This window comes from Scatophagus argus, chromosome 21 (assembly GCF_020382885.2).
Source record: "Scatophagus argus isolate fScaArg1 chromosome 21, fScaArg1.pri, whole genome shotgun sequence".
NCBI lineage: Eukaryota > Metazoa > Chordata > Actinopteri > Scatophagidae > Scatophagus > Scatophagus argus.
Genome location: NC_058513.1, coordinates 5703892 through 5718484, shown reverse-complemented (window position 1 = coordinate 5718484; position 14593 = coordinate 5703892). Strand labels below are relative to the sequence as shown.

General features: G+C 40.5%; 1 protein-coding gene across 1 annotated transcript in view; it reads right to left on the bottom strand.

Annotated features, from left to right (window-relative positions):
- antxr1c (ANTXR cell adhesion molecule 1c) overlaps positions 1-14307 on the bottom strand; it is a 34563-nt gene extending 20256 nt beyond the window's left edge. The window contains exons 1-7 of the mRNA XM_046377479.1: positions 13448-14307; positions 3519-3590; positions 1655-1726; positions 1102-1183; positions 972-1002; positions 812-885; positions 613-681 (exon numbers count right to left, since the gene is read on the bottom strand). Coding sequence (XP_046233435.1) covers positions 613-681; positions 812-885; positions 972-1002; positions 1102-1183; positions 1655-1726; positions 3519-3590; positions 13448-13608 — 561 coding nt within the window. The 5' untranslated portion in view covers positions 13609-14307. The remainder of the gene's footprint in view (positions 1-612; positions 682-811; positions 886-971; positions 1003-1101; positions 1184-1654; positions 1727-3518; positions 3591-13447) is intronic.
- Positions 14308-14593: the final 286 nt, after the last annotated feature.

The window sequence follows — 14593 nt, the reverse complement described above, 5'->3', positions numbered from 1 at the left end:
ATTGATGTCTGATGTGCTACAATTTCAGACATTTTAGACTGTAACACATGCACAGTGAGAGCCGGAACTCCGCGAAGAACCTGCATACACACACTGTAAAAGTAATGCTCACACATTATCCACAATCAGGTAATAGGGTCCATTTACAATCAGTCAAATGGAGCTTGAACTGAACTTAAGGGAGATCATGTCTGGTTACTGATGTTGAAATAGGTGTTACAAGAAAGCAGACAGTTAGGTCTCAGATGTCTTTCCCATTAAATACAGGAACCTAAATCATGTTCTTCCTCATGATCATATTGAAGCTAATAGTTATTGTTAAGACATTTCTCCAGTCCGGTCTTGTGCATTGGCATGTACAGCAGCCTGGCAGCTGAGGGTTAGAAATAACTCAGATAGGTTTTCAGGAAATTTTTTAACTATGGGTTAGCCAATTCGTACAGGGGCCACTGAACACACAGCATGCAACATGGAGGTAACAGCATTTTAGATGTTTCCACAACTCTGAATCCCTGTGCACACGTGGTATACAGTACATATGGTAACTAGATGTACACAATGTATTAACCCGCCAAACACAGCATAGGTTTATAGGATTGGCACTGGTGTTACCTGTGTCTCATTGAAGTCTTTGACACCGACACAGTACACAATAGCTCCAAGAGACCTGGCTCTCTCTGCCTGTTGAAAGAAAGAGGGAATAAATCTATTACTTCCATAAAATTGGCACTGAAAGAAGCATTTCTGCTTCTGAATGATCCCTGTTAAAACTTCACTTTGAGGAAATTGGGCCTCATTGTGAAGCTGCTACCTCTTGCTGTGCAGTGATGAGCTGGTGTTCCTGCAGCTCTCCGTCTGTCAGTGCAATAATCACACTGGCCGTGCCTGGAAGAAATACAGGCATGTTATAACCTCAACGTAATTCATAATATAGCCTGAAGAAAGTTTTTATATGAGTGAGTTGTTCTTACCAAAGTTCTCCTGGTGTATCTGCTCATTTGCCTTTGAATGAGAAGACATTTCCACAGTCAGACGGTCAGGAAATACCAAAGCTTTTACATTTCATGAACATAAATAAAATGCATCATGAGAAAGGCTCACCTTCTGCAATCCAAGATGCATGAATGTATCTCCACCAGGAATCTCTCGTTTTAGAGCATTCAACCCCTTTCTGATGTCCACTCTGCAGAGAACAATAATAACCGAGTTGGTTTTCACAAGGGTACTTTTAAACTACAGAGTTTTCCTGTGTGGAAACTAATTCCCTGTAATTTTGATGTTTTGTGAGTTTTGCCTCTTCTCCCAGCAATGGATACTATTGTCCCTGTCATTTCCAAACATGTGGACCGTTTGTCTTGATCTTTTACTGATGTTTTCACCTGATTCTTTTAAGTTCATTCACTGGAGACATCTCTGTTTAAAACTGACCCTCAGTTTATGCAAAAGTGGTTAATAGTGTGCTTCATCTCTCATACAGACACACAAAACACAGAGCATCTGCTTTCACTGTGGTGTAGTAGTTTGAGTTTGCTTCTCTTGTGTGTAAGAGCTTTCCCTGCTAAAATAACATTTATTTAAAACACAAATCTAGGTTTGGTGAGTCATTTAAACCTAATTAACTACAATAACCAACAGACTATATAAGTTAATTTACCGGTTTTCCGTCAGTTTCATGATGGTGGATGCTCTGGAGGAGAATGTTATGAAGGACATCCTCAGCATGGGACTGGAACAGAAACAGAAAGTATCCATCATCAGCCCACATTTTTGGCCAGTTTGGATTGAAATGTGTGAAGCACTGAAATCCTCACAGATGAAGCAATTACTGATGGCATTTGCCAAAATTCAGCAAAATCCAGCTGCTGCTTGGTGATTTCCCACCTTACACAACAAATGAGAACCACTAACATTTGCACATCATCTGAGCTCAATCAAAATCATTGTGTCAGTACTTAGTTACAGAAACACTACAACATATTGTTTCCCTCAGAAACACACAATTAATGGCAGCAATCCATCATGAGCTCCACTTTGATGCCAGAATTAAAATGAACAAAGTTGGATTTCTTTTATTTAAACAATTAATCTCTCAACTATTTCACTTCCTCTGAGGTCACTCGAACAGGCTGTGTATGAATTGCTTCTTGAATGCAGCTCAACACACTGAGACACCAAGTGACACCGCGCACGGGTTTGTGTTGTCGTGCAGAATTTTGAACCCTGATTTTGTGCGTGACAGCGACTTCATTGTTGATACTTAAACTACTTCACTGAATCCTCAGATGTGGACAAGTTTGTTATTTTGTGTTTTTTGTTTTGTGTACATTTGGAAATGAATTGCAAGCATGTAAACACACAGCTATCTGAAGTGAAAAATGTGTTGCGTTGTTTGTGAAAGAAAGTAAGTTCATGCAGATTTGCAATGTTTGAAATTTTCTTATGTTTGTTGAAAACAGAAACTTGGCTGGCTCTTTGCTCTGGCGGAGCCACGAGGCCCCAGGTGTTGCTGTGGCCCTCAGGAAGGAAGGCCAAAAAAAAAATATGTACAAGCAGATGGTTCAAGATGTACAATTTCAGTTCCACATGTTTGACATACGTGGAGCTGATATGGGTAGTGCTAAAAAAAAAATGTAATTATGGTTCTCTAAATGCCATATGGGCCTGTTTTACTTGACACACTTGAAACGTACTGAACAGGATATGAAACAATAATGTTTTTCAAAGCAGATCAAAATTCTAAAAAGGACTCATTGGAGGGACAGTTCACCCTAGAATCAAAAATACATACTTTTCCTCTTACCCGCAGTGCTAGCTATGTATCATGGTTGTTTTGGTGTGAGCTGCTGAATTATGGAGATATCAGCTGTAAAGTCTGTATTTTCTCGAATATAATGGAACTAGATGGCACTTTGCTTTTAGTGCTCAAAGTGCCAAAAAATACATTTAAAAAGCTTAAAAGCAACATTTAAATCAGAAATCATGATGCACCACCCTAAGCAAAATCCCATCTAGTTACATTACGTTCTAGAGAAGGCAGACATGTCTACGGCTGAAAACTCACATCAAAACAGTCAAGCACCAAAGCATCCATTACTCTTTGCCCTCCTCTAAATCTCAAAGGCTGTAAAATCCAGGCTGCTCATACACACAGACCTTCCAGCCTGTACTTCTGGTAACCCCACTGACATGAGACATCAGCACTACTGCAGAGACAGCATGAAACATCAGCGTGTATGCTGAATGGCTTAGCATATGGCCAGTTAGTTGTAGCTGTAGGGACAGATTTTATTTTACTTTACTAGGGTGACCGCTGTGTAAAGTGTGTGTTTCTCTTTAGTGATCTCCATTTTCGGGCTCCAGGAAGGCGAGTACAGGGGCAACACGGTTGTTAAGCGTCTAGAGACTTTCAACCTTTCAAATATTACAGTATGCTGTCCACCTCTAGTTCCGCTTCTTCCTGGATGGGTTCATTATGTTTAGGTACATGTTTGCATAATTGTTTATAAGGCGTCTCTTACCTTTTGAATTTCTCTGCTAAATTCTCCACAAAGTAGTAGATTTCCTCCCAGTGATTCTTCACACTGCCAGACCTAAGACAAAGAAAGCAGGAAAACCACTTAAATAAACAGCAATGAATTTTCAATATAATTACAGACTTGAACTTAAATCATTCCATGTTCTGTACAGCATCAATGCACATACAGCAACTGAAAAGTTTTCTTTGAAGTACATAATGATAAGAACAAGAGTAGGCAAGAAATACATCCATTTGTCATGATAACTTAAGGATAAATGCATAATTTGTGGATGTTATTAGCATGGTTAGAAGAGAACATGCTTCAATCACTGCAGCACTTGTACAATCTCATTTCTGCATGTGTAAGTTACAAATGATTTGTTCAGAAAAATACCAAGACTTAAGCTATCTATCAGACACTAACCCCCATATGGTAGAACACTCAAACAGAAAAACTGCAGCTTTGTTAGCTTGAAACAACAGGGGGTAAAATCATTAGCTCCATAACCAGGAGAACATGCTAGGCTATCACAAATAACGATTTTTACTATTACTTACTTACTTTATCTGTCAGTTATTTGTAACAAAAAATATTGTTTTTTTTTTGCTTTTAAACTCATGAGGAATAATGCTTTTAGTCCATGGTTAAATTTCCCTCGGGATCAATAAAGTATCTATCTATCTACCTATCTAGATATCAATTTCCTGCATGCTTATTTAGCGGTGTAGTACATCCTTTACTAAACCATTTGTTACTAAACCATGGAGGGAAGGATACTGAACATACATTTTATAAAGGACACAGAACACACTGAGGGAATAAAATCAATTAGCATGAATTAGGGGCAAATAAGCGTATGCCTACTAAAGGAGGCTGGTGGCATAACCTGGTTTGTATTTTAGCACATTTCTGTATCCTGAATGAGCCCCTGAAGGCTGAGGAAATAGGTACTGCCCCCCCCCCCCCCCCCCCCCCCCAGAGGATCCTCCATAAAACTGGACAATTATACAAAAAACTCCCTATGGACTTACGTTCATTTCCTCTGGGCAGACTTTGTGTGCTCATGGCAATATTATTACGTGTGAGAATAAAGGGAGAGGGCTTCCGCCATGATGTGACCTGTCAGCAGGTCATCCATCCCGTTAGCTAATGAGTGAGCTAGAGAGATGACACAAGGGAAATGAACTAATTGACTGTGGTAAAACTGGAGGACTGTAAAGGATGAAGCCTACTTAGATTAAAGTGCAAGGCTGACTGAATGTTATTCTAGGTGCTGCCTAACTGATGTAATGGCATTAGACACACTTTAGCTTTGATGTGTTGTTATTTCTCTGTATGAGGCAGAGGGTCAACACCATTTTTATCCACATGGATTAGTTGGATTCTTGAACAGTTTCCCTTTGCATGCACAAATGATTTATTTCTTTAAAATCCAAACACATTTCTAAGTCCATACCTTAATTCTTTAATGAAAGAAAGCACATTAATGAGTGTCATTAAGCAGTAAAATTTCAGAATGCTGGAGGCAAATCTATTCAAAAACAGGCCTTCAAATAGTTTCAATCGGCATGGGGGTTAATGCGAACCAGACTAAACACTGAATCTGTTATCCTAACTCAGTTTTTAGTAGAATTAGTTCCCAGCACACTCAGAAATCTATCTGAGAATCACATCTAGACATAATAAACAGATTGTGGCATTTTTTCATGCTTTTGTGAGAAAGCATTCAAAGCATGAAAACACTTGTTCAGTAAAATGAGAGTGCTATCAACAGAGTTTCTTTCTGTACAATGTATTTTGATTCTTGGATATTGTAAGATGCAGAGTCTTGTGAGTTGCTTTGGAATGCCAGCAGCTGCACAGCCAAAACTTGAAATGGAAATGAATTGTGACTAATGTTATTTGCCTGCAATTGAGTATCTCTTGGGTTATACCCTATGGTGTTTTGTGTTATTGCTTGGCAGCAGAAGGGTACTTATTTGATCACACTGGCCACTTGGCACTAACAGGGACTTTCCCATCATTCCTCATTAATGACAATGTCAGAAGAATACTGTGTGTTTGTTTTCTTCTAATCCCCAGTTTTGCACAGACATCAGGACATCTTTACTGTTGATCAGCAATTACTTATGCACATACTGAACTTTTTGGCCTTTAAACTCACAACCAGCCAAAAAAGTTTTTCTTTTTCACAAGTATACAGCAGAGCAACAGTAGCCATAACAGCTGAAATAGGAACCACCTTACACTCAAACTTCATCAGCCTTAAATCCAAGGAAAACAAACAGACTGATTGCTTGGAAGAAGAAGAGTTACTAAAAAGAAAATGAACTTTCTGAGCAAAAACACCAAGACTCTTGCAGAATGAGTAGAGTATTGCACCTCTGCCAAAGCTAGATGTTTAGATTTGGGTTCCCCAGGCCACCCATGATGCTGGTAATATCTGGACCATTACTCTAAATGCAAAAAAAGCATCTACAATAACATATACATGTTATGTAACTTCCAGTGTTTTCACTTGTCTAGTCTGAGAAGATACAAATACTGGTCAACTAAACATCTGACTTAAGCATTTTCTTATTGTTGCTGTTGATCTAATGACATGACTTGTTCCCTCCACATCAAGGCTTTACATTCCTATGAAGCTGACTGAGCAGAGAAAGAGGACAAGACCTTACAAGCTAAACAAATCCCTCTTAAAATATAAAAAGCTTGAGGTGGAGGAGGAGAGGTGTTTAGTTTGGATGCTCAACAAAATGTGCAGCGCACACAGGAATAGTCACACGAGGATCGTGCATGCGCACACGCACAAAACCGGCCTCTGACCTGCAAATGGCAGCAGCCAGTTTCTTTTGTAAACTGTTCCATTACAGCAACCAGGGAGGCGGGGAGGGAGAATATAAAGTCTGGTGAGACTTTACTGCAGCTAATAGTCAAGTAGAGGTGTGGGGGATCATTTTTGAGTATTTATTCAACATCAGGGTGAATCTGAGGACTCCCACTCCTGGTTTTTAACTGCTTATCTTTATTTCTGAATCACAATGGCTCTTGTTTGACTTGGAAGAGTTCAATTGTCTGAGGTGGCGGCAGTCGTGGGACTGAAGCCTAGCTTGCAGTTTCACTCACCTGTCCAAACAGCACTGGGAAAGGAAGTGGGCCATTTCATTCTATGATTTTTGATGAATCCATTTTATGCGGTGCCTTTTCCCCTCTTTATCCTTTGATCTAATTTTAATGGTTTGAGTTGAGCTTTAAAGTTCAGTGGTTTGGGGTTTGGACACAAAAATAAAAAATTTGAGAAGTGGGGGCTTAACAATCTGCCGACAAAATGATCAAGCCCAACAGCAGTTTGAAGTTATGTCATAGCAAATCATCAAAGCCAAGTGACAGTGTTTTCTCGACTCGACAGATCCTCTGAGCAAGATGGAGTGCATGTGTCTGGCTGCTTGGCAATTGAGGGCTGAGAGAAAAAGAAACAAAGGAAAAGAGGAAAAAATAAAGAGAAAGGGTAAGATGAGGAGCCTTTCCGGTGAGATTAGGAGATTATAGTAAATTCAGCTGACTAGGAATGAGATAATGTGAAAAATCTGTTGGCTCTATCGCAAATCTGTCTGCCACAGGAAACATGACGATGATTCACTGCAAAGTGTGAGGCAGAGATCTTCAGCCAACACAGCTGGCACGACAAAACAACCTGAAGCACCAACATCACTTGACAACCAAAGCAATGAGCATCTGCATGGCTCTGGTCTGACAAAGATGATTCTGAAGTACACTAATACAGCGTTTACATTCACCTCTAAAATTGTCCTAAATTATACAAAACTGGCATATTTCCTTTTCTCTACTGCTACTTCTATACATCTTGCTTTCTGGGCAGTTATCTACTGCTTCCAAATAGAGAGAGAGAGAGACAGAGGACTGTAACAATGTGTTTCTGTGTAGGTCTTTAACTATATGTAACATGTACTGACAATTAGAAAATGCAGGCTGTGAGCAATGACTGGCTAAAATAAACAACACCCTCAGCTTCAGTTTTATTGAATGTTTTAGCATCTTTCCACTGCTTTAGCTTTATTGCCCACAACTTTACTGTTTGATTGAGTCTCATCATACAGCAGCAGGCAGTTGTTTTCGGTGTAAAAATACAAACAAACAAACAGACAAAAAAAAAACCAAAACAAAACGAAAAAAAGCCCCTAGAGGACACAATTCGAGACTAGCTGGTGATCATAATGGTGCAATTAGCAGCTAAACAGATAAATATGTTGGTATAAAAATAAACAGAGCTAAACAGGAGACAGGAGCTGTTGGCTAACAATGACTCACCGACTTGCCTATAAGCCTGTAATGTATCACTGCTGTGTTTACAGCTTGTTCTGCTGTCCCCAGAAGAAAAACGTATTACTTAGGTCTGCCTTAAGGTTCCTTCAGTGGTTCATGTTTTTTAAAATGGTGATTCTGTTAAGGGCCCTCAAGTGACCATTTTGAATGTCAGGGAATTGTTGACTATGCCTGCAGTCCTGTAGCTCTAGCTAAAGATATTACATCTGAATTATGTTTGATACTGAGCTATCTTTAATTTCTCAACCAAGTCCCCTCACAACTACCCAGCAATCACTTCTCTCCCAAAGATGACGGCATGTGGGAAAATGCTCCACTGGTTTGAGGGCTTAGAGTCTCTCGGCTTCGTTCTCACGGTTCAAAGTGTTGAAGAAGGAAAAAAAAATCCCAATTCTTCTAAGGAAGCTGTCTGCAATTCCAGCTGGGCCTACCCACACCACCTCAGCCTGCAACCAATGATGGTGCTCCAATTTAACTGACTGGGCACAAGGATTTGTTTGTTTAAAACCACTAACCTACTTTTACAGCCATTGCACAAGTCAAAGTCTTTACTGCGTGATTGCTGAGCTAATGCAGCACGTCTATTCCAAGTCCAAGAGGAACCACTCGGAAAGATACAAGCTAGCAGAGTGGCCCTGAAATGTGTGTCAAATGATACTGATTTTTCATTATCTGATCATCAGGAGGTTCACAGTAAGAGTGGCATTCATCCACACTTTAAAACCTCTTGTACTTTTCTGTCCTTAAGACAGCATGGTCTCATTGAACAAGACTTTTCTTCCTGTTAAACTGTAAAACACCAAAACACCATGCAGCAAAAGGCAAACTGACAAAGCGAGTGTAATTTCACAGCTAGACATCATTGAAAATATTTATGGACTGCAGCTGCGGCTTGGTTTTTCCACTAACTCGCCAGGACTCAGGAGGTATGACCTAAAGCATCAACAGTGAGCCAAATTGTGACTAAAACAACAACAACGAAAACATTTTGCAACCGAGATTAGTGTTCTCAGAAATAAAGACAAGACAGAAATGGTTGTGTTTTGGCCTGGATATGGATCTTCCAGAGGATGATTATTATGAATAGCAGCACTTAAGTGTTATGAGAATAGCGTATCTCTAATCTTAAAGCGATGACACCAAGTAGCAATAGGAAGAGCTCATGGAAAACTGTGGCAGAAAGTTGAAAAGGGAAGGGAAAAGGGGGAAAAACAACATGTAAGCTTACATGTGTGTTTGCTTGCTTAATAATCTCTGTTACTTTTGTATTAATAAAATCAAAGGCTGATTCTTTTTACTTTCATCTTCCTTGGCTGATACGTTTGAATTCAATGTTCGAGACTCTTCTAATTTGAGCCCAGTCCACATAAACGAGATGCAGGCTTCATTTTAAGGTGAACATTACCATTTGGCTGACAGGTGAATTTCATTATCTCCAGTATGACCACACCCAACCATTCATCTGGCTCTGAGTTCCATATAAAACAGCAAGCTGTGACCCGCCCGCTCTTAATCAGCAAATGTACATCCTCATATGTACATATGCAGCAGTGTAGGGCTTAAAGGTATAAACTAAATGATGAAGTCACTATTGTAAGGCTTATAGTTTCATAATTTGACAGCTAAATTGACCAATAATCAAGTCTTCTCAACACTTACATCCCCAAGAGTGCTGAATTATGCAGGCTTTATGTTCTGGGTGGGAATTTACCATCAGCCTCTGGCTGTTCAGACTTTGGTTTATGTACATTTGGCTCAGAGGATTGCAATGTTAATCTCTTGGCCAGTCAACACACCACATTGCCATTACATCTGGTGCAAACATGTATAGTTCCCAGAGGATGAATGCCGTCAACTTTGGTAATCCTGTTTTTTCATGCTGCGCCATCATCGGGTCAAAATCTTCAGTGACAAACATAACATGGCTTGATGACCACATACCTGCAAAACCACTGACATTGCCATCATCAGCTGCAGTGTGTTCAGTGCTAATTTGCAAATGTTAGCATGCTAATACACTAAACTAAGATGGCTGACATGGCATTGTCACTGTGAGAATGTTAGCAGTCTGTGTTAAGCCTTTACCTCACAGCACCCTTGTGTCTGTTAAGTGCAGCCTCAAAGAACTGTAGCAGGGCATCTTAGCCTGGTTTCTCTAAACTTTATTTAGGTTACAATAGTTGTGAAATTACTTAACTGCTGTTGCATGTCTGATTAAGAAACATATACTGTAAACCACAACTCAGGGACATGATGTCACATCGTTAACTGTGGGTGGCGGGGTGTGGCTATGGCCCATATGTTTCCACATTTTATTTAATCAAAACCCTGTCCAACCATCACAAGTATTAGCAGACATTTACTCCAGCATCTGCAGTCTATTTGCTGTTAAATCTTGTGTCTCAAACTCACAGTTTAACACCAATGTGCTGCTAGGACTTGTAGGAAGAACCAAACTCTGCCCTTATTTGATAGCTTTTAGTCCCGTCACTGGTTGCTGTGTTGCTGTCTCCCATCCTTCTGACCCGTTGTGGGTATTATAACAGCTGTTCTACAGGATATCATATATATTTCTGCAGGGTACAGGGAAGCTGAGAATAGTGTGTCTCGCTGCAGCCCATATTTTCCAGATTATCCATGATTTAAACTGGCAACCTTACAGTTATTAGCTACTCAGAGGTCATTAGCCACCCAGGGGTTCTCCACTAATCGGAAGTTCAGCGTTTGATGCTCAGGACCAGCTGCATGTCGATGTGTCCTTGGGCAAGATACTGAACACCAATTTGCTTCTGATTGCTGTTCCACTGGGGTGTGAATGGCTAAGCATAGAAATATTGTGATGCTCTTTGCATGGAAAGCACTTTGGATATATTGGCCCAGATCAGCACATTGCATTTCAGTGTCTGCCATCAGCGTATGAATGTGTGTGTGAATGGCTAAATGCGGCAAATGTTGTAAAGGAGTTGGTAGACTAGAAAAGCAGTCATTCATACATCTCAGAGGGTGCTGTCCTACATGCCTCAGCCATAACGTGACATCAGTTTCCAGAGTCTGCAATAAATACCTTTGGATCTGACTTAACGAGCCAACTCAGCAGTTATCTTTTCCTCGTTATGGTGAACCTCATGACTCATGACACCTACAACACAAAGTGAAGTCACCCCAACCCTGTCAGCTTAATCATGTGTGGCTGAAAAACACTTGCCCTATCAGCAGACATGATCTTAGTACTGGACCATTCTGCCTCAGAGTACTGACACTGTTCAATAATGAAGGTTTTAATGTTTAGTGCCAATGTTTTCAGTTGTGCACGTAGTTCTAGGGATGTCAGTTAGTTGGTCGGGTCCCCACATTAATCTAAACTGTACAGTACTTTGTTAGCATCCTAACATTAGCTTTTCGCTCAAAGTGCCTCAGAGAGTGGCCAGTGTGTTAATCATTTCTACATTATCAACGCACACCTGGTTAAGGCAGTTAAGCCTTTACTTTTCACCATGCCAAATAAAAGGCTTGGTACTACCTGCGTGGGTAGGTCTACTTGATGTTGGCACCAGACTTCATCTGCTAGAGAATAGTCTGGGAGCAGTATATTTCCTGGAAGACTGGGCTCATTGCACAGCCGCTATTACTGATGAAAACAGCTTCAGAGAGGAGGAGCTAATAAATTACATCCTCTGGCACCATGACATAAAAACCCTCAGCCTTCCCTCTGCTCTACCACGGTGTTAAGTATGGCCCTGAAGTTACTTTATTAAATATCTTATGAAAGATGTGTACCAAAGCTTTTTGTTAATATTACTTTAAATGTCCTCTACTATTCTTTGTACTGAAACCACTTCTCACACTGACACACTTTACGCCTTCCATATGGATCAACCAAGAGAGCACCGAGTTCAGACTGTGTCTCATAAAACCAACTCAGGCCTGAGGGATGGGGGGGGAAAAGGGTGGCTAAGATGCGTTTCTAATGAGCTTCCTCTTGTTTGAAGTCCACAACTGAATGTTTAAACCTTGTTAGTCATCCCTAGAGTATTCACCAAATCACGCAGATGAACTAACAATAGAATCTGACTTTGGAAAAAAAAAAAAAAAAGCTGTTTCTTTATTTGCAGCATCTGTCAGTGTTTACAGCACAGTTCAAGCCAGATGCAGCCCTCCACATCTGGGGAACAGTCCCATGTCCTGTGTCCACCTCTACTTCAGAATCAAATGCCAGCAAGGCACTCACTCTGTTACTGGGCACTGGTTCCCACTGGGGCCCACAAGAGTGAAAATGTAAGCCCCCCTTTGGTTAAAGCAATCTATCGAGGGGTGTGTGAGATATTGTACAGCTGCGGCTGATGCTAGTCTACACAGGACTTCTCACTTCTCTCTCTCACAACCTCATAGGTGAAACCCAGCAGCAGGCCTTTAAAAGTGCTGCGTGCAACATTTTGCTCTCAAAATTAAGACCACATTTTCCATAAATGTTGTTGCTTCCTGTCCTTTCTTGTTTCCCCTCCCCATTCCTAGCATTGTGCCACTAATACAAGATGGAGGACAAGTGCTGATACAGCATTATGCTTTAATAGATAAATACTATTTTTTAAAGTCTTAAATTTCTTACAATAAATGCTTCTATTTTTTTTGTCTCCATCTGCTTTGCCCAAATGGGTTATAATGATGGTGGTTTATATGGTTAAAGTGATCATAGTCATAAGTGTCTGTATGATGAATGGAAAAATGTCTTTAAATTCTACAAGAAACACTTTTATTCCATGAGCTGTTGTGGATATTGAGTCACAATATGGGACAAAGAATTATTCCTGTAATGCACTGTGTCAGAAAACACAAGTTTAAATGTACAGTAACATGCAGCGAAGGCGCTAAAAGAGAAGCAGCCACTCTGGAAGTTTGTCCTGCTTTTCTCTGACATTTTATTTTCTCCCCAGCCCAAGTCCAGTGCAAAGATGTCACATAACCACAACATTTTTTCCCTTATGTGGGCGTACAGAGAGTGGAAATTAAAGAGTGAACGGTGAGCACTCACTAAGAGCAAAATTAGTCCCTGTAGCATGGGCGGGAATAAAAGAACAGCCTCTCTGCGTTATTCTGTTTTATGTTACTTTCACAGGATAACGAATCGTGTGGAGAAAGAAGCAATGGGTTCTAACTTGCAGAGAGAGAGAGAGAGATCCCTGTTGTAGCATCCAGATCGTCAGCCCTCTTTTTCGCTTATTCAGCAAACTGTACTCGTGCAAGTCAGCCTGCAGCGTCATCACGCGCACGAGCAGATGCAGCGGCGCTAATAAGACTTAACTTAACAGCCCAAACTTATTTTCTACTTTTCCTATCGTCTCTGAAGTTGAAACTTGGATACGATTTTATTGAGTTTGGAAAATACGATGTTTGTGCTTACAGCTTGACTTAAACCAGACAAAAGACCGAGATAAAACCCTTAACAGTGACACAATAAGTAAACGCAGATGTATTCGTTTTAGTTCTTCTAACTTCTTCCACCGGGGAAACCGTTACAGGCCAACTGCTGTCGACACTCTCATTGTGTGTTTATGAAAAGAAAGCAGTTCTACGCTATTTCCACTTACTTATCAAGCACAAAATACAGGTCGAAAGCGCCCTGACAGGAGCTCTCCTCCTCCTCCTCTTCGTCTTGCAACTCCGGTTCGGCTCTTGTGGATGGATAAGAGAGCAAAAATAATCCGAACAAAACCAGAACAAGACGCATGTTCAACAAAAATCTCGCCATTGTTTTTTTTTTTTTTTTTTTTTTCCTTCGGGGAAAAAATTTAATTCCTTTTTGGATGAAAAGAAAAAAAAACCGAAAACAAACCACAATTCTTTAGTGTCTTCTTACATCCCAGAGATAGTTAGCCTGTCGAAGAGGCAGAGATGCAGCAGAGACAAAAGAAAGGATACAGGCGATGCTTCCACGTCTCTTTTATTTGGAGCTCAGTTTACAGTCATGACCATCCGCATCCCGGCCAAAAAAATGAATAAATAAATAAAAATATGTATAAAAAAAGCAAGCAAACAACAGCTGGGCAGATGCTTTCTCTCAGTGGGAATGATTCAAAAAAACAAGTCTCGGATATTTGAGAATCCTCATACAGTTGGCAGGAGAGTTAAGTTTTAAAAACCACCTTTGCAGTAACAAATCCAAACCCGCGTGAAGGAGGAGAAACTGATAAAATGATGGAGTGGGTGGTTGGTTAAAAAAAAAATGGATATAAGTTTCCTGTCAGGGGTCTGAAAAAACCTAATGAAGCTGGGTGACAGAGAGCAGCGTTGGCGTTGGAGGAACTGGGAGCCCGGGGGACAGACTTGGCTGAAATGGACCAGGTTTCATATTTCAAACTGAGGAGGAGAGAGGAAGAGGGGAAAAAAATGGGTCGAGAGCCCATTTTGCGCCTCCCTCACGTGGCAGACTTGCGCATTTTGCGGAAAATAAGCGCAGAGCAAGATGAGATGATCGTCATAAAATAAGCCTATATGTGCTGTCTCTCTTGCGTGCCTTATATCAGTCTTTATTGCCTTCAACCTTAAACCATTTATGTGGTGTCACAGGATTTTGTCCTCATTCAGCACTACGAGTGTGCTGTTGCTCCTTCCTCTGCTGCTCCCATTATTTACAGCAGGGAGTCAGAACAGCAACATCTACTGTAATTACACCATTAAACCAGAGGCCAGGTGATCCACTCTAATGAATTGGGACGTATATAAAATTAGAGTAA